General features: G+C 36.8%; 1 protein-coding gene across 1 annotated transcript in view; it reads right to left on the bottom strand.

Moving 5' to 3' along the window:
- The window catches only part of LOC106647148 (locomotion-related protein Hikaru genki-like), a 37,125-nt gene extending 20,869 nt beyond the window's left edge, over positions 1-16,256 (bottom strand). The window contains exons 1-2 of the mRNA XM_089598833.1: positions 16,148-16,256; positions 1,028-1,122 (exon numbers count right to left, since the gene is read on the bottom strand). Coding sequence (XP_089454959.1) covers positions 1,028-1,122; positions 16,148-16,256 — 204 coding nt within the window. The remainder of the gene's footprint in view (positions 1-1,027; positions 1,123-16,147) is intronic.
- Between the last annotated feature and the right edge of the window lie 7,128 nt (positions 16,257-23,384).

Genomic DNA, 23,384 nt, shown 5'->3' on the forward strand with positions numbered 1-23,384 from the left:
CCATTGAAAATTTTTATTTCTGATTCGCATGAGAAATGTTTATTTATCTACAGATTTGATATAACTTTCGAAGTAAAAATTAAAGAATTTATAAATAGAAGTTAACGCAGTACGTAAAACCAGACCAAGAGCCGGTAATGAAAGATCATTGCGTATAAAGGCAGTAACGAGTTTCTCATTAGTCGATGACCGAATAAACACCAGCATCCAAGCCAAGAGCCACAAAGAGCATTTACTCGCACGTCGTAAATACTGCCTGCGCACAAATTTGGTAGCTGCTCGTGGTCTCTTGCTCGCTTCCCCCGTTTTCGCCGGAAAATTCCAGATATCCCCAAGTGCTCGTGTACCGTAGGAGGTCGACATCCTTCCGTGATCTTTTTCCAATGCTTTATTCGGTTGGTACAGGCAAATAACTCTCAGAACTACACATTGGGAACTATTCGCCACTGCGTACAGCCACGGCTCGATGGGAAAAAAGCGAAATTCAACGTGAATCCAAATACATAGGGAATATCGATAACTGAGAAGGTGGAAGGGAAGCTGCAAGTTATGGGTCTTACGGGAGAATTTCGCGCCCGTCTGTCCTCCTTTTTCTCGGGAAGGAAGAGCTATTTTTCGGAAATCTATGGCGACGGATTTCCGCCTCTTCATAAATCTGTCAGCAGATCATGGCTTTTGGGCGAGTAAATGGCGAGTGAAAGTATCCGGAGATGGAGCAGATATAACCAGCAGCTCAAAAGAGGAACTGCTGCCGTTAAAAGCCCGCAGTGGGGTGCCGTGTGTTTTAAGAAGTTTAGTATTGATCCATGGAAGATATAGTGATGAAAATACTTTCGATTCATGAAAAAAAAAAAAAAAAACAATTTTAGAAATGTCTGGATTACATAGTTTAATAAACGCACGAATTTGCATAGTATGAAAAACCAGCATTTAATAGGAGCATTGCCATTAAAAGAGAAGCTGTTCTTGACTCAGGGAGAGAGTTCACTGACATTTACTATCTGCGTATCAGTAAACGTATACTCACCGATGTCGTGAGGTTTTTGTAAGTGACGATGAGAAGGGGCTGCAGACCCTCGAGTTTGCACCCGAGCTGTGGCTGGGATGTCGACTCGCTTCGATCTGTAACAGAAAAGGAGAAAAAATTTGAACGAATCACTTGAATTTCCCGATGTAAACGGGTTTTCTCTCTTCCTCTCGTTAGCAGCGTATAAATCACAATAACTATGAATTCGAAACGAAGCTATGCCTGACGATGGCCTATGCTTCTGATGCTACCAGGAGTTGCTTTATTGTCGTCATTAGTTGCACCAGAAGCGAAAGATTGTTTGAATTTTAGATTGACTGCTTGAGTGTCTTGTTATTTTGTTGTTTTGGAAAAAGTGAAACAGATCAACAAATGTCACAAAAATCGTTTAAACACTTTTATAGTATTTTTAATGACTAGAAAATCAAGTTTGAATAATTGTGAATTTGATACTTATTAGATCCAGTTATAAATTCTAAAATATTAATAATGATTGGCTTAGAAAATGTGTGGTCGGGAACAATAACTGTGTTCGAATATACTTAGTAGTAAAGAATTAAAAGGAAATCAAAGTTACAAATTGATAGTTATTTACAGCTTCAAAAATAGTACATTTAAAAGTAATAAATTGAAAAGTAAATTGTTTTTTTATTCAGTTAATGGTGAAAAAAAATTAAACACTATTTCTCATGAAAAGTGTTATTTCTTGTACTTTTTTACTCATTAGCGTAGCTCAGTCAGCTAATGGGGAAAATTTTCCTCTCACTTTTGCAGGCGTTTTTTTTTTTTTTCCTCGTGCACTGCTAAAGGAAAAAAATACTAATACAAGAAAAGCTCAAATCTACCGAACAACGGTAACACCATGACTTAGTACCAGTTTTAGTCCCAGGGAGTTCCCATGGCATCAAATAACGCGCGAAAAGAGGCAGCGACTCTCCGAGATATCCTACGTAAATGAACGTGAACGAAGCAACAACGCCAAGTCGAATCGACGTGGAAATACGTACTTAATATATGCGCATATCTTTACAAAACAAAAAGTAATTACGCGTGTGGTTCCTCGCAGCTTCCCTACACTCGTACGTACAATTTTCGAGCCTTTTTGCGTGAGATTATTCTCACAGACACTCGTAATCCCTTTGAGAATAATTGCTTCTCGAAAACCCTGACCATCTCTTTCTTTTTGGGCGCATTTGGTTCCGTTAATATTTTCAAGTGCTGCCAGCCCCAAGCAGTTGATGGTAAAGTAAATCGAGGGAAGAGAGCGAGACTTTAATTAATTTTGTCGAGATTATTTTTGCGGATAAATGACTCTACTGTGGTCTCATTTTCTAAGCCTCTAGTTGTAGTTATTTCTACTTCGTTTCTCATCTAAAATTTTAAAGCATCGTGGGGTTGTTAATCTTTAAATTTTTTATAACTTCACTAATAGGGCACAAAACAAACGAGTTGAAGGTAACGATGTAAAGTAAATAATTTTTGCAGCTCGAATAAAATATACGTAAGTAAATGTTGTTGAGCATAGAAGAGCCAATTTATTTGCCAAATAGCGAAATAAATTCTGATGTGGATTAAGTCGTGGGTCGAGAGGAGATCGAACGAGATTGAGTAAATTAATCGATCATCGGATCGGTATTTGCTTGACCTGATTTGCTTTGGTTGCTCTTTTTTACCCAAAACACACTCGTTATCTTTGTCTCTCCGAGCTTTCGATACATTCGAGCGTAATGTGAGCTTTTGGTGAGCCAACCACAAATCCGTACGAACGAATGGCAGACTGCACTTCAAACCATTAAAATTTTTACTTATTAAACACTACAATCGTTAAAAAAAATAAATTGAAATCAATTGCAGAATTATCACTGATTACTTTTATATACAAATAAAACAAATCTTGTCATTTCCAACAGTCACGCACTCGTGCACGCATGCGAGAAATTTAAGTATTATCCGAAATTAAAATTTTTCACATTTGATCGTCGAAGAGTAAAATTTTTATACATCACACCCATAAATAGGCTCACATGGGTGAGAGAATAACTTTTTATTTGATCACGTGACAGAATAAGACAGTGTGGGTCCGACTGAAAAAACTGAAAAAGTAAGCACTAAAAAAGAGCCACGAAGCATCCCCTGAAAATTGTCTCGTTTTTAATTATCTCAGTGCATTAGAGCGAGCGAGAACTGCCAGTCATCTACGAAAAGCTCCTTCTTTTGACGATCAAGGAATTTATGCAAACGAAAGTTTTAAGGATGAAGTTTTCTCTACTTACACACTATGAAATGAAATAGAGGGAAGGTATTGTACATGTGGAGGCTTTTTAGCAAAGTTTTAGCGGTCGACTGAGACGGAAAGTTTCTGTTTAGCCATGGGAAATTCGAGCTCTCTTGCTGGTAGAAATACTCAACTTTGTTAATTAATTTTTTTTTCTTATTAGTTGGATTCCATCCAACAACCCTTAATTAATTCTGAAAAAATAGGTGCACAGTAAGCAGACAAGCGAAAAAAATTTTAGATTCCGAAAGATAAAAAAATTTTAGCATAACGAAGATGTGGAGTGGTAAAACAAACCACATTATTCATGCATTACATGTACGTATGTCAGTCAAGCGTAAAATCGAATGACGAGCGCCTAAAATGAACGAAGAGCACGCGCGTGCGGACGAGAGGCTTTACTCTGCTGATTCGAAACTATTGTCATACCGAAAGAGGAAAGAGAAGCATTGCTCGATGGTATGCAGTGCATGCATGGAGAGTCATGAATAAAGTTAATCGAAAATTCCTCTCGTACGGGCATTCGTACACGATGCTTTGACTTCTTTGTATTATACTTGATTGCTCTTGCGCACAAGTGGCGTTTGATCAAAATTTGAGCTACTGAAATTCTATCAAAATTTTTTCTATGTACCTTACTTTGATTTAATTAAATTTTGAGAGTTTCACTACATGAAACCCTGCAAGTGCTTGCCTTCATTATTTGAGCATGTAAGTGCACACATGACAATTCGAAAAAAAGTACTGTAGGCAAACGGCTGCTGACTAGTCCACCGATAGTTTTAGCACAAAGTACCAAAGACTGATAAGTGATCCAATTTTTTACTACACTATACTTTTTGTTACTTTTGAATAAAACAACCAATTATATGGCACATGATACATTCCCCTACAGTGCAACATGAATCACCATTTCATAAAATAAAACTTAAAAAAACATTTAAAAAAATCAAATTATTAATAAGAGAGTTAACTCAAGACTACAATGTATGGGTTCTTAATTCATTGATTTATTGAACCAATAGATAAATCCAATAGCCTGGCTCCGAATGCAGGAGTGCATTCAAGCCGCTCCTGACTTAAGTACACGTGTACTACGTTTACTTGCAAACAAAACACACCCACGTGTACACAAGTGTACACGCGCACAGGCGACATGGGTCGATAACTGCATTGTCTGATACAGAGTCTCCGGTACATCGATCTTTGGAAGAGGTGATGTTGATGCGTCGATGGGATTTACCACTATTAGGTACTACTACTTAAGTAAATCTCAGAGACAATGGTATTTTGAGCAATTGTGGGAGAAACTCTACTGATTGATTTTAATGATCTGTACTGAGTATTAGAATATAATCGTCTGTTTGGAGTACATGTTGGTTTTGTTAGATACGTTGATGACTATCAGAATAAGTAGGATTTGTTCTCCTATGATTTTGGGTATCGGCAGCTTCAAGCTTTCATTGTCTGTAATTTTAAAGATTGCTTATGTTTTTGGTGAATTTATGAGAGAAGGGATCACTATTCGCATAGATTCAATAAATGTTCTTTAACTCGAGGATAGTAGCATAAAATTTTCCATTCAAATTTCGATACCCCTTAATTAACAGCCAACTGAGAAAACTTATGCAAACTTTTTTTACAAAAACTTTAATAATCATAAACATTTTAGAATTTTCGTACTTTATAATTACGAAATGAAAAAAAAATCTCATTGAACGTGAGTTATCTCGTTAGGTTGGTGTAAAACGACACCGAATAAAACCTTTCTGAAAACCTTTAATTACAGCTGCAAATGTACACGTAACACAATACATAAAAAGCAAATTTAATCATCTGAAAACTCCAAACACGAACGTAAGAGTTGAGTAATGTTATTAGCTAACGTAACAAATGAAAGTGCTGGCCAGGGCCTTTGGATTACAAATTTCTCGGTTCCAAGAAAACAAATGAAAAAATTTCAAACATGAATTCTACACACCTTTTGGATAGCAGAAGCCAGTGCTGGTGAGCACAAGCACAAAGCACAACACGCCGAACATCAACTAAACTTGCTGCACCAAAGAAACAATGACAAAATAAAAAAAAATAAAAAGAGAAAAATTAAACTAGAGTTCCCCTAGACTATGCGCACAAACTCAGCTTTTCTCAACAGAATCACGGTGGCATTGCAACTTCGAGAAGTAAAATGTTAAAAACATGTGAATTGATGTCCACACTACGTTGCACGTGAACATAGTCAACAAAAAGAGTAACTAGCTACGTGAAAAGTCGAAGCGTCCAGCCTCGCGATCTGCCCCTGCGAGACTGACGCTGGTGTTGTGCCACCGCTGCGCATACACATGCCGCGCGAGACGAGAAAGGGAGAGGGGATGGGGTGGTTGTACGACCCCCCTGAGCTTCCCCTCGTATCCTTTCGACTCTGGGCGCCGCGCAGATTCAACCACCTTCTCTTTCCTGCCATCACCACCACCGGCAGGAAAGCTCCTTTCTCTTTCGTTCTCGCCCAGCTCCGTCTCACTCGCGCATCAGCAAAAACAGATAAGCTTCTTGGGTTTTTAAGGATGGGCAGTGGAAACCCGGAGGAGCTTTAAAAATTGCTCTTTACTCATTAACTTTCCTCTAAAATTCGTGGAAGGAAGGACAGCTTGTAATTGAGCAAGAGATATAATCACCTTTTAAATCGTTTCATGCTCCCTCGCTTGGTATCTATAGGTTCGTATACCTTCTGAGAAATAGAAAGACCGAAACTCCCGCAAGCACACGAGGTGAGTTGTGCTCGCAGCGGGTGGTTATTGTTACCGTGGCACGCACTTCTGGGAATTTATGTCCGACGCTTAGTTCAAGTGTCTGCACCGCACACACGAAGGAATAAAGGGAGGAAAGTACTGTTAAGATTTGACTCTTTGTCTCTTACTCGCAAGCTTTTAATCGTTGAAGGGTAGGAGGGGTTGTGGAGAATGAATGCGTTAGCGTATTTAAATTTCGCGAGAGCCAGAGGTAGCAAAGAGAGCTATAAGAGCTTGTAGTCTGACAATTTCGTTTTTCTCAGAAAATTTTGTTTTCAAATCCACAAAGAGCCATGAGAAGTCGTTGAAAAAGTAAAATGAACAATTTTTAAACTCATTTATGTGGTATTGAAAAAGTTAGCTTGTGAGAGAGGGGCTCTTGGTGCAGTTTTGTAGTAGAGCTTTGAGAAAAGCTCGGTTATTGCCACGTAACGTCTCCGAGAGCTTTCATACACCCATACCCAGACGTTGAATTTCGTAGTTTAATTTACGAAGTATTAATACATAGAACGCCATATTTTTTCCCTTGCCAATGGATTCTCTCGCGTCGGGGCCAAAGGAAAATTAAAAAAATTTTACTTTGGTATGCCAACGCGTAATCAAACTTTTTCACTTTTCCTCTTTCCCCCACCCCCTGAGAGTCACAGCTCTTTGAGCCTGCATTTTTATGTCGGCGTTTAAAATGTTAATTTCATCCTCGATAAAGATTGAATGTCAAACTGGATTGTTCAATAAATTACCCGATCCGCTTACTCACTAATACGCACACAAATGATGTCTGGGCACATAAATCATCAGTGTGATAATACGAGCTGAGCAAGATAAATACCCCCGAAATCAGTTAAAGCTGCGTGGCATTTTTTTCATGCGCTGGTCAAGACACCGTGACGAAATAATAAATTGAAGTTGTAATGCAAGATAAATGCTTACTTACCCAACATACTTTTTAATAATCTCTCCACTTTGTATCGAAAGACAATGATCAAGGTAGGGTATGGTCTTGAAGAATAATAAAATTTAACTTTTTCATGTAAGTGCGATCTTAACTTGACTGGTAATGAAGAAATAGAAATTTCTGCGGAAACGATAGCCCATTGATAGTTACATCGCTTGTTCAAATTTAAAAGTATTGTGGTATTTGGATTCGAGAAAAAGGCACGTATTAGCTTTATTAACGTCTGATCGACTCTTTGGAGTAGCAGTGACGTCCAATAAATAATCAAGTTGGCTTCGACTTTTACGATTCTATGGCTACTAAAAAAATTAAATAAGAAAAAAAAGATATCAATTTAAAGGCGTACAGTGACAGAAAAAAAGATGGAAAGTTATGAGGTAAGAAAGTATAAACACGAAAAGGGAAAGATAAGCGTGTAATTAGTGCGTAACATACCCCTCCCTCTTATTTCATAAGTAGTATACACAATCGCACAACTACATTGTAAAATTTTTTGCTCACAGTACATGACATTCAGAGTAAGATAGCCCAGTTTTAACGGTGTGCCTAAAAAACGTTTTTAATTGAAAGTGGGGGACGGACACGGAATAATTTTTGTGGATTTCCTCATGTATTCGTAAATCGAGTGAGGCGCGAGAGACAGTTCAACAGCAGCCTCGTCGCCAGTCGGTCAGCCTCTCTCGTTGTAGCTGGAGGTATACTGTCTTAATTTTTCGCGATCCAATGGTGCCGCTCTCCGGACGATTGGGGCCGACAAAACTTGCTGCTGCACCATTCTCGTATACGTCGCCACGTCAAAAAAATTCTTTAGCAGTTCACATTGTAAGTGTTCCAACTAGTACTGACTGAGTCTCTGATTGGTCCAAGTACAATATTTTTATGGCAATAACAAAATCACATTCCCAAAAATACTGTCTTATTTTCCTCAAAAAAAAGAAAAAAAAAATCGTAGTTTTGATACTAAAAACTACTCGCTCGATGATTTAAATATGAGATCTTAATTCAAAATGATTCTTCAGAAAAAATCTTTTTTACACTACCAGTTTTCAAATTTTATTACAGGCTTGAAGCAAAGAGAAATCATGCTTTAATATACGTAGTTTTCTTTTTTTCCAAAAGCTTTAAAGTATCAGTCAAAATTATCATCCTTAGAGACCCGCTAAATATGTGGGTGATTGGTGCACTTTCACCCATAGTATACGTATACACAGTATATACCGATGCATACAGTGGTGGGCCAATTACCTAAGTAAACCTGTATAGGTGCGTATGCAGTATGTACTCTCTAGCCAAGTTGTCAACCCAAGCATCGTATACGTATAAGGTAATACTTCCGTACAACCGAAGCTCTCACCGCAATCAGCGTCTAATCTAGTTTGCTGTACGCACATAATCGAATATAAGCTTTCTGTCGTCGTCTGCGACGCTATCTCGTGCTTGCCTGTATAAAATGGGTTATGGGGTACTGTTGGTACTCAAAAGATTAAAAAAAGAGGCGGAGTATTGATAAAAAAAAAAAGATATGGGAAGTGATGAGATAAGGAAATGTTGACTCGAGAAGGGGAGGAACAGGTGAAAAAGTTTGATGTCTGGGAGAAAGAAAAATGTGATCAGGTGCTGGAAAAGTGAGAAATAGCGAGATATGATATGCGCTACGCAAGAAGGTAAAAATCTTCTTTTTTTTATGGTGTATGGAGCGTGAGAGAACGAAGAGACTTTGAGATGCGCTGGAGATGCATGTGATGATTTCGCATTTGGTAAATTGAATCTTCTGAGTTGTTGACGTCATATTCAACGCATTTTAAGGAATATATGGCAAGATGTCATGTGCACTATATTCGTTATATTTTATTTATTTGCTGTGAACTGTTTAAGATGAAATTCAATAAAATTCTTCAATTTAAACGTCACAATACATGTATTTTGTGAACCAGATCTCTACATACATCTTGATAATCTTTATTAGTCTAAAAAAATCCCAAATCTAAAATAGAATGAGATTGCAGATTAACGTTGGGCCGATTGTAATGAACAATGTATGGGAGTCTTTGTTTGAGAATCAGCTTTGCACAAGTTTGTCATATTTTAGGCCAAAGTATGTGGTAAGTCTGACTGCAGTTCAGAATGAATTAATTGAACTCTATTGTACATAAATACGACCACAAAGAACACTTGCAGCAATTTTTATCCACTGTTTTCATCGATTTTAGTCTCTGCGGAATTGTAAAACAATAGAAAGGAGAAACTCGAAGTTGCCCGAGCGTTAAGTTATATTCGTGTCAAAACCATAAATCCATACGCCTGTCTCGCATCAAGGGGTGAAAATCGGCGTTTAGAGCGAGAAGCCTGACGAGTTCATCGAACCGTAAACTGAATCCTCACAAGACGAGCATAACGCATAGGTGGGGTACAAAGAGAAAAAAGAGAAGAGGAGCCCCATCCGTGCAGGAGACGTCCTTAGTCGTCAAACGCATCATCTGTTCCCAAAGTCATTCAAATTGAAAATCAGATTACTTCATCGGTTGTACAAATGGGGTGTGTGTAGCCTCTTCCTGCAAAACATATATACAATTCATCATCTTTGTGGGTCTGTTTCCTTCTTTGAAGATGAATCCCACGTGTTTGACGGTCATCAGGGCTTTGGAGGATTTGAGGACCCCCTCATCGTCGGATCATCGGTAGCCTTTCAAGTGTGTATTTACAAATGAACGAGATGTATAGATAAAGTTACACATCACCAATGGAATTGTATGTCAGAGCTGCGTTTACGATTTAACAGTAAGAGAGAATGGATTGGTGCGATTAACTGGAAAAGTAGTTTTTCCACAAAAATGATTCGTTTGGTGATACATTGTAACTTGCTCGAGGGCCATTGAAAAATATCAGTTGCGTTGGCTGAGAGATCGGATATACTCTTTGGATGAGGGAAATTTAATTGGATTCAACAAGTAAGGAAAAGGAGATCAGAGTTGCCTGATCCTGTAGCTCATCCGCAGGTACTCCTCGCGATACTTCATCCCTGACGCTTGAACTTATAACTAACGTGCCCACGCGTACAATATACGAGAAGAGAGAGACAACCCCATTGTTTTCGCTAGCAGTGGTGGCTATAGACGCAAACTCACGTGAATATAATATAAAGACGGGGTTGCTCACGTACCAGGGCGTGACGAAATCCAATTTTGAGAAGTTAGGCAGGGGAGAATCAGATAGCGCAGAAAGAGTAGGAGCCATGGATGAATGAGTGGATGGATGGATGAGCCGAGTTTATCGTACGTACACAAGACGGCAAATACGAGTACAGAGTATATTATGACCTTTCGCACGCGCTTTTCAGTGAGAAACTGACGGGAGCTTGTTATTGTTGTATACAAAGCAAGTGTTCGTCGTGTATGATGGAATAAAATAGTTAACTTAAAGAAAATAGAAAGCAGTAAATGCTTGACTCATAGGTACATTATTAAACAATATGATAACACAAATAATTATTTCACTTGTTCTTGCATTAGATATAAGGTGCAACTCAAGAGATAATACTTTATTCGAAATATTGGTAAAATGTTTAAGAAATTTCTTTGTTCATTTTTCATGACAAGTTTTTATTCCCCATAAAGTGGACATTTTGGTAATAAGTAGCGGTGATCGGAGGAATCTAGAGGCTCATCTTGTTAGCCATTATAAATATGTGCGATTGTTAAACCCAGAAGTCTTTCTCAATATTATTAAAATAATTCGTTTGAAAGTCATAAAAAAAAACAACAATAATGTAAGTAATTTATAGATAATTTAATAATACTTTTGTCGGCGGGTATCGGACTCTGAATTTGGTCAGGGAAAAAGAAGAAAGAAGGAGAAGAAGTATAAATACGTGTTGAAAGGAAATGTTGCATTTACATCCCGAGTGTGCGAGACAGGTCAGGAGCAATAAAACTTTCTTCCGTCCCTCTCCGCATTTGTCTGCTTGCATCGCACTGCACCACACTGTCCTTATGTCTGCAGTTTCAAAGATTAATATTCCTCGTGAGGTCGAGTTCGGATTAAGAGGAAGAGAAAGAAGAGCAGAAAATACGCTCATGTGTACACGAGCAGCAGAGGCCGTGTAATAAATCAGAAAAATATTCAAAACAACTGGTGTATGCACGGCTCTTGTACTTCTCTTTCAACCTTAGTGTGTCTTTCTTTGCTTACTTTTCGTTTTTTCACTTCATCATTTCTATTTTATTCCGCAAACTCGAGCTTTGCGTTCAAAGCTGTTTTATTTTTTAAAAAATATATATTTTTTTTTTTAATACTCTTTTCTCGTAGAATATCTATAGTAGTGGAAATAAGATTTCAAAGTGATGGAAAGTCGTGTCATTTTTGGGTTATTGAAAAAGCGATATTTTCTTCATACAGCGAATATAGATAAACTGTTTTTTGCAAATGTTGTTGAAAAAATTTTAAGTTTATTTGAATTTCTCGTTGGCAATAAATCACACGGAAAAAAATTATTCTTACCCGTATCACATTACCTATATTTCTTACTTCCTCTGAGTTAGTGAAATAACAGAAAAAAGAAAAGAAATGCCATATGAGTATAAAAGTTTATGCATCGATAATTTCAGAATATCCCACCGGGGAAGGGAAGAAAACGAGGGCAGACAGCTGGCACGCGGCTATCTGTGAATCGAATGGCAAACAGGGAGATTTACGCGGTGAACTGCGAAAGCAGATACGGGGACCTAAATCCGCTCGACGGGAAATACGACGGAGCATGAGGGTCTGATTAGCTTTTATCATGTGCACGGGCGTATTAAAGTAAGTGTCCAATATATTTTTTTTGTTTGGACCTTACAAATAAATAAAAAAGATTTTTTTCTCGTTTTGTTTTCAAGTTTGGATTTTATTTTTAATTTTTTTTTTTTTTTCAAGAATCATGTATGTATGTACTAAAAATAAGTATAATGTTTTGACGAAATCATTCAGAGTAATAATCAATTCCTTAACCAGCCAAAATTTTTGAGGATTTTATTTTGTATAGTTTCCTCTTCAATTAACTGTAAAAAATCAAATTGGAAACCGCAATACACGGTTATTATTTCAGTTGAATAATTTTTTTGTGATTTAAAATTGAAAATTATTTTTTTCATACTAGAGACAATGATATTTCCTCAGTAAAAAAAAAAAAAAAAAAAAAAAATAAAATAAAATAAATTAACGAACATTTATGAATCTTAAGACTCAAAACGTATAAATACAATACGAAAATTTGTATTTAAGTCAGTACCTAATATAAATAAGAATGTTTATATTCAACTGTAAAGTCAGAAAAAATTATGTGCCGATTAATTGGCAATGATTTATTGAAGTTTTTCGTAGTTAAATAAGTATCTAGGCAACTTTACGAGACCTGATGGACAAATTTCTCGACCTTTGAATTACAATTTGCTAGAATAATTTACTAAAATGTCATTGTAAATTATAAAGTAAATTTATAATTTTTATCCAAGCACATAACCACGTATGCAGCTGGAGCTTAATAGCTAAGCTTAGCTTAAAAAACACTTTATTACACTGGCTCAAGAGACAAAATACATGTCATGAGCTGTAAATAATATAATTTTTGCATATAATAGTATATTTAAAAAAAAAAATATTTATTTACAAACAATTTCATTTCGCATAATTAAAAACTAACATTCACAGGGTCATCACTTTAATTGCTAAGCGAAGTATGATTCTGTGCAAGACATTGGCAACGACCATTGATACACATTCCCCTGCGCCCGACCCTCCAGCACATCATGTAACACTTGCTGTAAGCGGTGCATATGTCAACTTTAAAAAACAAAATGATTGTGTAATGTGACAAATAGAATTTCTATTAACACTAATTTTGGATTCAAAAACTTACTTGTAAATGCCGTTGTCATGTAGACCACTGCGGCGAAGAGTAAGAAGACAAAGATAACCTTCATGACGAATTTCAAGAGTCACTCTGATGTAGCGTCTTCCTAAATCAATCAGTTACCTACTTGAGAGTATCGAATTTATAAGTACGATATGTGTACTTTGCAGATCGAGTATAATGTATGTATCCAAGTTATCAAGTGTTTTACACGATTTTGAAGTACGATGTGCAAAACAAATTTCTTTATGCAGTAATTGTTATCTTAATAGCTTTGTTGCGTAATACGTTTATTTTTAACATTTTTTAATTTTATTTTTGAGACACTTGAACATCAATGACTATACCAGATAAACTTTGTATTTATTTTTACGCACCGGTAACTAATTTCATAATTTCCTCGACGTCTTATCTTTAATATTAACAAAAATTGAGAATAATACCTTAATACGTTAATGAATGACGAGATCGCCGTGATAATTATTTGTACATGCAATTAAGTGAAAGTAAGAAATAAACACTTTTGAAGGTAAAACCCCGGATCTAAATGTACTTTTGATAAATCAGTGTTTACTTTATTCGCATGAGCCTCCACTCGACGTCAAGCTTCCAGCTACTCTTGCTTGAATCCGCTTAGTCTCAAATAATTTTATGTATATACGTGTTTAGCACCTCATCTTATATATTGGCTATAATTTCTCTGCGGAAGAGGCTCTAAATCATCCATTCCCACTTTCCATATTCATTCGAGCATCAAATGGATGAGGGTAACGGAAAATATTAGCTCACACCTTCCGGAGAAGAAGAAGAAGCTGCGAAGCGAATTACTGGCGCAAACGGAAATTCGTATTTCCGCGAGTAAAAGGAGGAGGTAGGCGTTAGTGGGGGGTCGAGAAAAAATACTGAGCGTGAAAAAGGGAAAGGAAAGTTTTTCCGCTCATCACGCGTGTGCGGGGCTGGAAAAATTCTTGAGGATTCAGGACTTATTATTCGAATTGATACGTTATTATTTTCCTCATTTTTATTATTGTAATTATTATTATTATTAGTAGTAATACTAGCCTTATTATTTATAAAGTTAAAGAGAAGATTTATTAATATGATATATCGTGAGAGCTCACATTTGTTTGTATGTTTATGGAATTCTCAAGATGTCATGAGATGTTATTTTTTAGTTTTAGAGTTAGGGCAGTACGTAAAATTTTCTCAGGGAATGAGCTCCTGTACAAAATACGAATTTCAACTGGAATAATAAAGAGCCGCAAAAATCATGCGAATAGACGTACACAGGAAAAAAGAGAACGATTTCACGCCCGAGAAACAGAGATGTTTGAGAGAAAATGAAAAAAAAGCTCGAGTGCACGCGCCACTGTTGAGTACAAAACCATCGCCCCTTTGCTTTGCTGTGCGCCTCCACCATCTCCTTCTCTTCTCTTTCGTTGAGCATATATTTTTCTTTTCCTTTCCCGAAGCTCCTGCCACGTTTTTCTGAGAAATTATTTCAGTGGCTACCCATTTCATGTTTGACTTTGCCAGTCATCGTTCAAAGGTGGTAAATACCTCGCAAAATAAGAGCGGGAAGAAACGCAACTAGATGTATAAACAGAGTGGCTGGTTGGCTTTAGAATAAGTATTGTACCGTGTATATTGAGTAAAGTTATGCCACGCCTCATTGCAGAATTGAATTATGTGTTCGGTGGTGTGTTCAAGAGTACATGTATCACTTTACTTTCTAGGTGCATAATACACTATTATTCACTCCGCCTCATGACACCCAAATAGCTCCGGCGAATAAAAACATGTTACCTTAGTATATCAGCTCTCTTACCAATATATCAATAAATGTGATCCACAACTAACGAATGACAAAAGAATCGTTAAAGTTTTACAAAACTTCTTTAAAGAACCGAATCCACGCGGCAGAGTAACGCGACCGATTGTTTGCCTCAACGTTGGCTGGCCTTAACAAAGTCCATAAATATTTAGGTCCTCCGTTCTGATTCCCACAAAGGCGTTTGACTCATTTCCTTTGTCCCCTTCGTTTACATCTTTTAATTCTGTACAAAAGAATGACGACAATATATTTTGGTAAATGCCACGATGCGGTGATCACTGCATTTATAATACACCTTACTCAGACTCGCATCGCCTTTTGAATAAAATATTCAGTATGAGAATAAGGACGAAGGCGACTTGGGTGTCATCGGTGTAAATTATTTATGAATTATGTGCATAACACCTAACCAATTTGTTTTTATTTTACAGACATTTGATAATCTTAATGTGGTATTTTATTAGTAAAGCTAAAAAAGTTTGTTTGAAAACAGTAAGATGATATCTTAATGGATTAAAAAAAAATATAAGCATATGTCTGCGATATTCTCCAGCAAATAATCTGCCAAAATTTAATCAGACAAATTGATTCCAAGTCTCGCTTGCAACGGAAAAAAACTACCCTTCTTAACCTGGCAACTACGGGTTACCTAATAAATTATTTTTCGCACACATTCCTCCGGAATATTTTATCAGTGCTTAACATATTTAACTCCGTGTAGTATAAAAGCGTGAGTTGCATGAATCCACGTCTTAAAATTCAATTGGTTATGCACGGCGTCTCACGACGGTTCTAATTTAATCAGGTACTACACGCAACTTTCAGGGAAAAGAGAAAAAGAAGAAGAGAAGAAAGGGTCGAAAACAATAGTGAAAAATGTGATGAATCCAATCTTCCACCATGGTTTGTGATAGCTCACTATTCTGATCTTTTTTTTTTCTTTTTTTTTTTTTTGCCAGCAAACGAGATTTGCATAGTAATTTAGCGTCGCGACAGAGATGATGAGTTTTACACGCTTCAAGTAATTTCAAATAATTTTAAAGATAATTAATGATACGTAAATTAGAGCAATAATACAATATCGGTATTCTTTGAGTATTTATGTATTTTCCAGAGAAATATTGAATAATTTTACTAATTTAATCACAAGAAAATATGTTCTCATTATAATGTCCGCACCTTATTCGTCAATAACACCTATAGGTATACTACCAAATTATTTACCTTCGAGTTATACCTTCAAATTAATCTCTTATTTTACAATATTATCCTTATACCTCATTACAGTCGGACACTCAAGTACTTGAAAAAAACATTACCATCTATAAGACAATCAAAACAATGTCCTAAGGGAGAAAGACTAAATACAAATGCAAATACCTTTATCGTCGTCGTCGTCGTCCTCGTCGTATAAACGTATGTCATTCGAGTGGTGCTGAAGCGAAGACCACGTACTCTCCTTGAATTCCCTCGAGGATCGTGTCGTCATTTCCTCGTCCCATTTCACTTACAGTTCCTCTCCTTAGATACACACGCCATCGCATTTGGGACATTCAATTAATCTGCGCGTGTATCAATCAAGACTATACATCTGTTCCTCTTCTACATTGTATAACTTATGCATAGTACTACTTAAGCCATTTGCTGACTATCCACTATAGTCCCCCGATGGTGATTGTCAACGTTTTGATGGGCGAAACAGGTTATTTAGGCTGTCGTGCGAGGAAATTATTATTATTTCACGATATTTCCAAATACGTTTCATCTTATTTTATGCTTAAGAAAATAAAATTACTATTTCAGCGACAACAATTTCGTGTTTCTTGCAGTCCCGCGTCTCTTTGGTACTCCAATCAGCAGATACTAATAACAACTTGCCTACGCGTACATATGCGTATATATCGATTTAATCACAAACACACACTCCAGCCTTGAAATTGTGCTAGAAATTGTCGGTTTCGCGGAGCTTTTGATCAATTTCGGTGCACAATAATCATAGAGAGCAGGGCGTGGAATAAATGGAGCCAAATCAACGATGTCTGACCAAAGCTACGGCTATACTACTGGTACTGACGGGACTCTGACGGTGAATATTGGAAAATTGTACTTTGTGGAGGAAGTTGCTTTAATAGTACTTGTACTGCATACTGGAGTATATGATGTGAATTATTGCTGTAAAAAAAGTGTGAAATGTGGATTATATAAAATAAATAACCAAACGTAGACATAACTAGTGTAAAATAGTGTAAAACAGAATCTCTGCTGAAATCCTTTACTGTCCAGCTCAATTACCTAAAGTTAAAAATAATTAATCGTCAAAAGAGGCTTTATTTGAATCAATTTAAGTAGCCCCTATCTTTCTCATTTCCGAAAACTGTGGGGGCTAAGAAAGACGGCTACTCCACGAAGCGAAACGAGAAGAAAGAAAATAGTGGTGGTCGAGTCTCCAACCAACGAGTCCTCGAGTTTCCATCGACACGAGCCATTATCTTCGAATTTACGGCAGCAGTAGTTTTAGTTTCCTGCAGCGACTAGCACCACCAACTACTCTATGGAGCAACAAAGTCTCTTTATCGCGTGTGTATGGCAGGAAGGACTGGTCGTCGTAAAATGATTGAATTATCCGACAGTGCCCAACAACTTGGCTGGACAAACTTTGAACAAGTTGCAACTTGTTTCGGAGATGGTCTGCATTATACATGCGAGGATCTAATTTCAACGACGCAAACGAGGGAGAAGGGATGGTGCCTTGGAAGTTTTTTCTCTTGGATAGGAGATCAGCTAATCGTGGATGATGTACTCTCGGACGGTTAGGTCCATTAAAGTTGCAAGGCATAAGATCCACCTCTTGCTGCTCCTGATGAACTTGGAGTTTTGGTCCTTGATATGTTCAAAAGTTAATGTAAGTATGTCTAACTCTTTTGGACTTTTCTACATTTTCTCTTTGGTGTTCTCAGTGGAAAAAAGTTTTTTAATCTTGGTTTCATCATCCTGACGATCGGATGATGGACTTTGTACTCTATGTACATTCAATTGGCATAGCTAAAAAGTTGTGACGCTAAAAAATTGTACTGAATTTTCTGTTTTGTAAGAGGATAAAATATTTCTGTTTTCAAAAACGAACGTCAGTCGATGATAGACTTGTTCCAATAAAATAAATATTATTCTAGTAACCGCAAGCAGATACAAAAAAAAAAACTTGTATTCAACAGAAAATAAAGAACAATCTGTTCTTTAAATAGTGTAGGGTATCTTTTTTAAATTCTGGCTCTACGTGCGAGTTAATTGATTTCGCCATCAGCCGATAGTACACGGGTGCTTCGGGTTGCTGATTTTTTATTTCTTAAAGCTGACGGTATCACTGTTTTTCCCAGCCCACTTTACCCATACATGGCTGTTGATTGAATATTGAAAATCGATACTGCATTTTTATTCTGGAAAAAAAGTAATTTTATTTTTTTTTCTTTAGAACATAATACGTAGGTTTCCTCTATACGTGGCAGCTGGGAGTTTCTAATTTTTCGAGCCCATGGGGGGTTCGTTTGTTAAACGTGTGTACGCTTTCGCGACCAAGTGGTATGTTTCTACTTTTTTTGGAAAAGTGGGCAGAGCTTCTTTTATCCTCTGCGATGTCGGTCAAGCGGAATTTTTGGCAACTCGACGCGCAATTGTGAGGACTATTGTGCCGTTGTCAGCAAAAAGTTCGTTTTTTTACCTCTGGCTTTTGGCCAAGAAAATGAACGTTGTTTTGCTCAAATCGAGCTTTGGTTTTTTTATTTTCTTTTATTTGGCGAATGTTTATTATGATCACAGTAATGGATGCCCATCTCGTAAAAATTGTTTTCGGTTAGACCGTTTTGCTGACTTAAAAAATCTTATTATCGCTAAAAGAGTCCTGATGGTAACGAACTCTTATCCAACGACTGACGAAAAAAATGGAAAACCGCTAGTGATATAAGCTAGAGGTGAGTACACAATTTCGTGAAACTATTTTTCCACTTAGTATTTTTACAAAATTCGTTAAATTTTTAATATCGACCTGTTTTTAATCCTCTATTTAATACACACCCAAGGAAGGATAAAAAGTAAAACGATGCGGACACAACAAAATTTCGCTGCTCTAAAAAAACAGACAAAAGCCTCATTGCTGTATTCCACATATATTTATTCTATTCCTACTGCGACGCTCTCAAAACAACCAAGGAATTAAATTTTCCACGAAGTTGGGCTGTAACCCCTACGCAGTGGAGCACATGATAGCAATTGCTAAACTCTCATCTCTTTCGTGATACTGTAGAGAAGTTACCCATATGTACTTTTACACACACAAACACGTCGAGGGGGTCGGAGGATGGGATGGAGAAGGGAAGTAAGCGCAAGATATTGAAATCATAAATTCGCAGCTCGTCGCGGATTAATCTACTTCTTTTCCATTCATACATTCATGCATGTAATACGCGACCACCCATATGTATACGCGGACATTTTATCCACACCTCCTCGAAAATCTCGTGTCTCTGTAGTAACTCAAACTCACATACGTAAGTGATACATCTACATTTATATGATGGTGGCGTCAGCACAGAGGATTGTCCGGATCAGTGAATTTGTAAATTATGTATGCCCTGAGAGCTCGGAATAGACATACTACGCACTACCCTATTCTTTATTCGCGATTTTCATTTTTTTTCCACTGCCTGGATCAATGTATGTATACATACATGGTTTTAATATTTTCCTACAGCATCCGAGTATTTTCAATTTTTTTCCAACTTTCTGCATAAAGTATATTTTTCAGATCATTGTAGGAAAAATCGATAGATTTCCTCCATTAAGTGTATTCAACATTAAGCAGAAGGTACTGCGGAGCAGAATTTTTTTCCTACAATCCTTCAGATTTTTTTTTTTTCATTTCCTTATCTTGTGTACAAAAACTTATTCAGATAAAACACAGTCTATAAATTATTTATAGAGTAATGTTGAGGGATAAAAATTTTTTTTAATGAAGTCACACTTTTTGCTATATTGTACCATCCCTCCAAGGCTCTGCGTAACGTAAAAATAGAAAAAAGCGAGTGGTAAATTACTCCTGTTTTTTTTTTGTATTTTTTTCCTTCACTCACGAGAAGAATCGTAAACGAAGTAAATTTTGAGAGTCGGTCCAGTCGTCGGTGGCTTCGATCGTTATTTTCCATCCCTCCTAGTAATGCACGTAAGGAAAACAAGGACAGAGGCAGAAAATACTTCCAAGGGGTTTCTGTGTTTTCTCTCTTTTGTTTTCTTTCTTTTTTTTCCCTTCTTTTACTGCTCCTGATTGAACACGTGCACAAAGAATAATCTTGAGGATTCCTTAGCTATTTCAGGATATTTTCCTGTTATTGAAGTGTGATGTTTAACCTGGTATTATAGAGAAATACTAATTTTTTTAATCGTGTTTTTTATTGTTAAATTTATGTGAAACTACTTAAAAACCAAGTATCTTCAAATTTACATTTGTAAAATTTATCACGGGAGTCCTAGTAATTGTTTGATAAACAACTAACAAAAAAAAAGGGGTAATCAAAAGAAAGAAGAAGAAAAGATAAAATAGCAGTATTAATAACTTTGGCTCGTGTGGTCCTCCATTCAAAAGCGTCCTGGGATCAGGACTGTAATCTCGACCCGCCCAGGATTACCTGCCTCATACTGAGCTTCAAGCTCGTGGGGATATTAATTCTAGTCGTCACTCGGTGATTGGTCCTCCGACGGGAGTTTAGATATACTCTTTCTTCCCTTTGAGGCTCATCCCCCGCGTCTTTTCTCTTCTTTTCGATTAAGTCAAGCTCAGGACTCCAAACCTCCAATCTTTGCATGCCATCTCATCGATTTTCTTATCAATATATTTAGTATAAGGTATCAAAGACTCACGTGTCTAGGAAATCTCCTGAAATTGAATTCAAGGCAAATCCTAACGCCACGTCACTCCAGTGGTAGCAGTTCCACCTCAAACGTATTAATTCCCACTCGAACTTGATCCAAGCATTTATTGGCGCATGTGAGTGTGTATGTATGCCATGCAGTTCGCGAATTACCAGCCAACCATGACAAAGGAGAAACGGATCTGCGTACATATCAACAAAGCGAAACAATAACCCCTTGTCAGTTCATATTCGCTCTTGCTTTCGTGTATTCTCTTTGCGAGGGTATATACTCAGGTTTCTTTGGTGTATTAGGTATACGATTAGTATTATTCCTTTTGGGTCATTTCAGGTATTCGAGTTAATGATATTCGTTTCTATTTAGTGAGGTGAAGTACTCTAAATGTACAAGCTGATGGGTTAATGACATTTTAGTATAGTATTTTAGTCTGACTCTAACGCAAGAATTTTTTTTTGGTCTTTTGCTAAAATACGTACACAAAACATAGTTTCTAGTGTTTAAGTGCCTGGGACATCATAAAATAATACAGTTTTTTGTTTTATGACCTGCAATTGCGAGGAGAAAAACGAATGACATTTGAAATACGCCGCTGCTGCTGTGTTTGGGACGTTATTCGGTTATTACGTAAATATCAGGTATAATACGTGACCAAGTTTTCCTGGCTGCCAAACAAAGAAAGCTGCTTATTCGCTCGTGGATAATTACAACGTGCCGTTTCCAATTTCGTTCACATTGTTGTTTGACAATGATACATCTGTAAGTATCACAGACACGAGTTTCAATCGACATTTTTAAAAATTTAAGTCACAATGGGTTTATTGACATACCTACGTTGTTCATTGCACAACCAGAAATGTAATTGAGAGCTCAAACGAGTTACCCTTTTAGCTTACAACTAATTTTTGTCGCAGTGGTTTGACTATGCTTGTTATCCATACTGCACTATTAGCTTCATTCATTCACAGGTTCCATTATTACTGTGAACAGCGTATACTTCATATAAAAATTCAGTCAACTAATGGGTGTATTCGTCAAGTGGCAACAAAATCAACTTGAATATGGGAGATGAAAGTGGACTCACGAGTATATTTTGTTCTGGTGTAAAAGAGACCCAAAGAGGAAAAAAACTTATGTGAAACCGAAGACTCAAGAAATTAATCCCAGCTTTACTTTTAATATGAATATTTTACGTACATTAAAAACAGATCTCTGGTAACATTAATTTTTTAAGTTGTACATTAAGAGCCATGATGATTTCACCGATTGAGTTTAAAACAGATTTGCGTCAACAACTGCTGTAAGATGCGAAATTTGGGTGTATATAAGTTTGCGTGAGAAATCAGCATAATGCATGAGATTGGAAAGTAAAAGAAATGCCCTAAAACAACGAAAAAAAAGAAACACTACCCCTAAAATCGAGACAAAGAATAGTTTTATTTATTTTTTTTTTCTGGCCTTGTGCGTCCTTCAACGCTTGGAAGCTATTCCTTTCCCGGGACGTACTCGGGGGAGGATACGGAAGCAGCAAACACCCCCTCCTGTGCGAAAATGCGTAAAAATGACTCGTTATTTTTTTAGAGGGGAGCACACCACTCTTCGCCCCCATTTCTTTTTCACACCCCTTTAAAATTGATTGTCCACCACTTTATTCTTTCTTTGTTTTATTGTTCCTTTTTTTCAGGTATGCCGCTCCTCCCTTGTTATTGTGAGGGTTGTTATAAGTTTAGGATTTAAGTTCTTTAAATTTATTATAATTACGGGTTAAACCAGTTGTAAAAATATTTTAATTCTTTCAAATAATATTTTACTTTTAAATTGAAGAAAAATCACCACTTGCCATTCTCCCTCCCTCTTTACTTACCAGTCTCTTTTTGCCCTTTTTTTATTTTAAATTACTTGCTCGATTACAGCAGAACATTAAAGGTATAATATGTGTGCAGAGCTCTGCAGCTCTTGAAATTAATTGTAATAGCGCAGCTTCTTGGTACCTCGCAAGAGCAAGAATTAAGATGATATTCTCCCTGATGAAAGATAATAAAATATCTCACGTGCCTTTTTAAGGTGTCTTTAATGGCGTAAACAATTATTCATCTCCGAGAAAATTCCGAGGGTCCAAGTCGTAGATGCGAGTGGCAAATTGAGAGTCACCGAATACATAATATACTCGGGAGAAGAGGAAAATGAGACCGAGAAGATAAATGCGAGTAGTTAAGGCCTTTAGCTATTGTAATAGCTATATATTTTCACAACCTTTGGACTTTGGACAAATAAGTTACTGACGAGTCTCTCGGGTGATTTTTAACCTGAGGGTCTCTAAGCTACGTTAAGGGCAACTTCATGTGGTCCTTGGCATTTTTAATTTCTAGTGAGCGAAGTGGATTTTCGATGGGGTCTATTTCCTCTCGTAAATTTTTATATTTTTTTTTTAGTTTAGTAAATAAAGAAATGGTTTCATACAATCAAATTTTAGTTTCTCATTAAACGACTGATGCATCATTGGATATTTTAATTAAAGCATAGACTCAATGGGAACTACATATTGTTCCACTCAAATTGAATGATTTATACATTTAATTTGCCGGAAATCACAATTTGATTAATTATTCGTTCACAAATACAATGTACGAGGTAATTACAGTCCAGTGACAATAAATTATTCACTTCAAATTATCGTGGGCCCCCACGCGTAACTATATAG

This window comes from Copidosoma floridanum, unplaced genomic scaffold, assembly GCF_036245765.1.
Source record: "Copidosoma floridanum isolate Cflo_tuat_1 unplaced genomic scaffold, Cflo_Japanese_pri ptg000006l, whole genome shotgun sequence".
NCBI classification, from domain to species: domain Eukaryota; kingdom Metazoa; phylum Arthropoda; class Insecta; order Hymenoptera; family Encyrtidae; genus Copidosoma; species Copidosoma floridanum.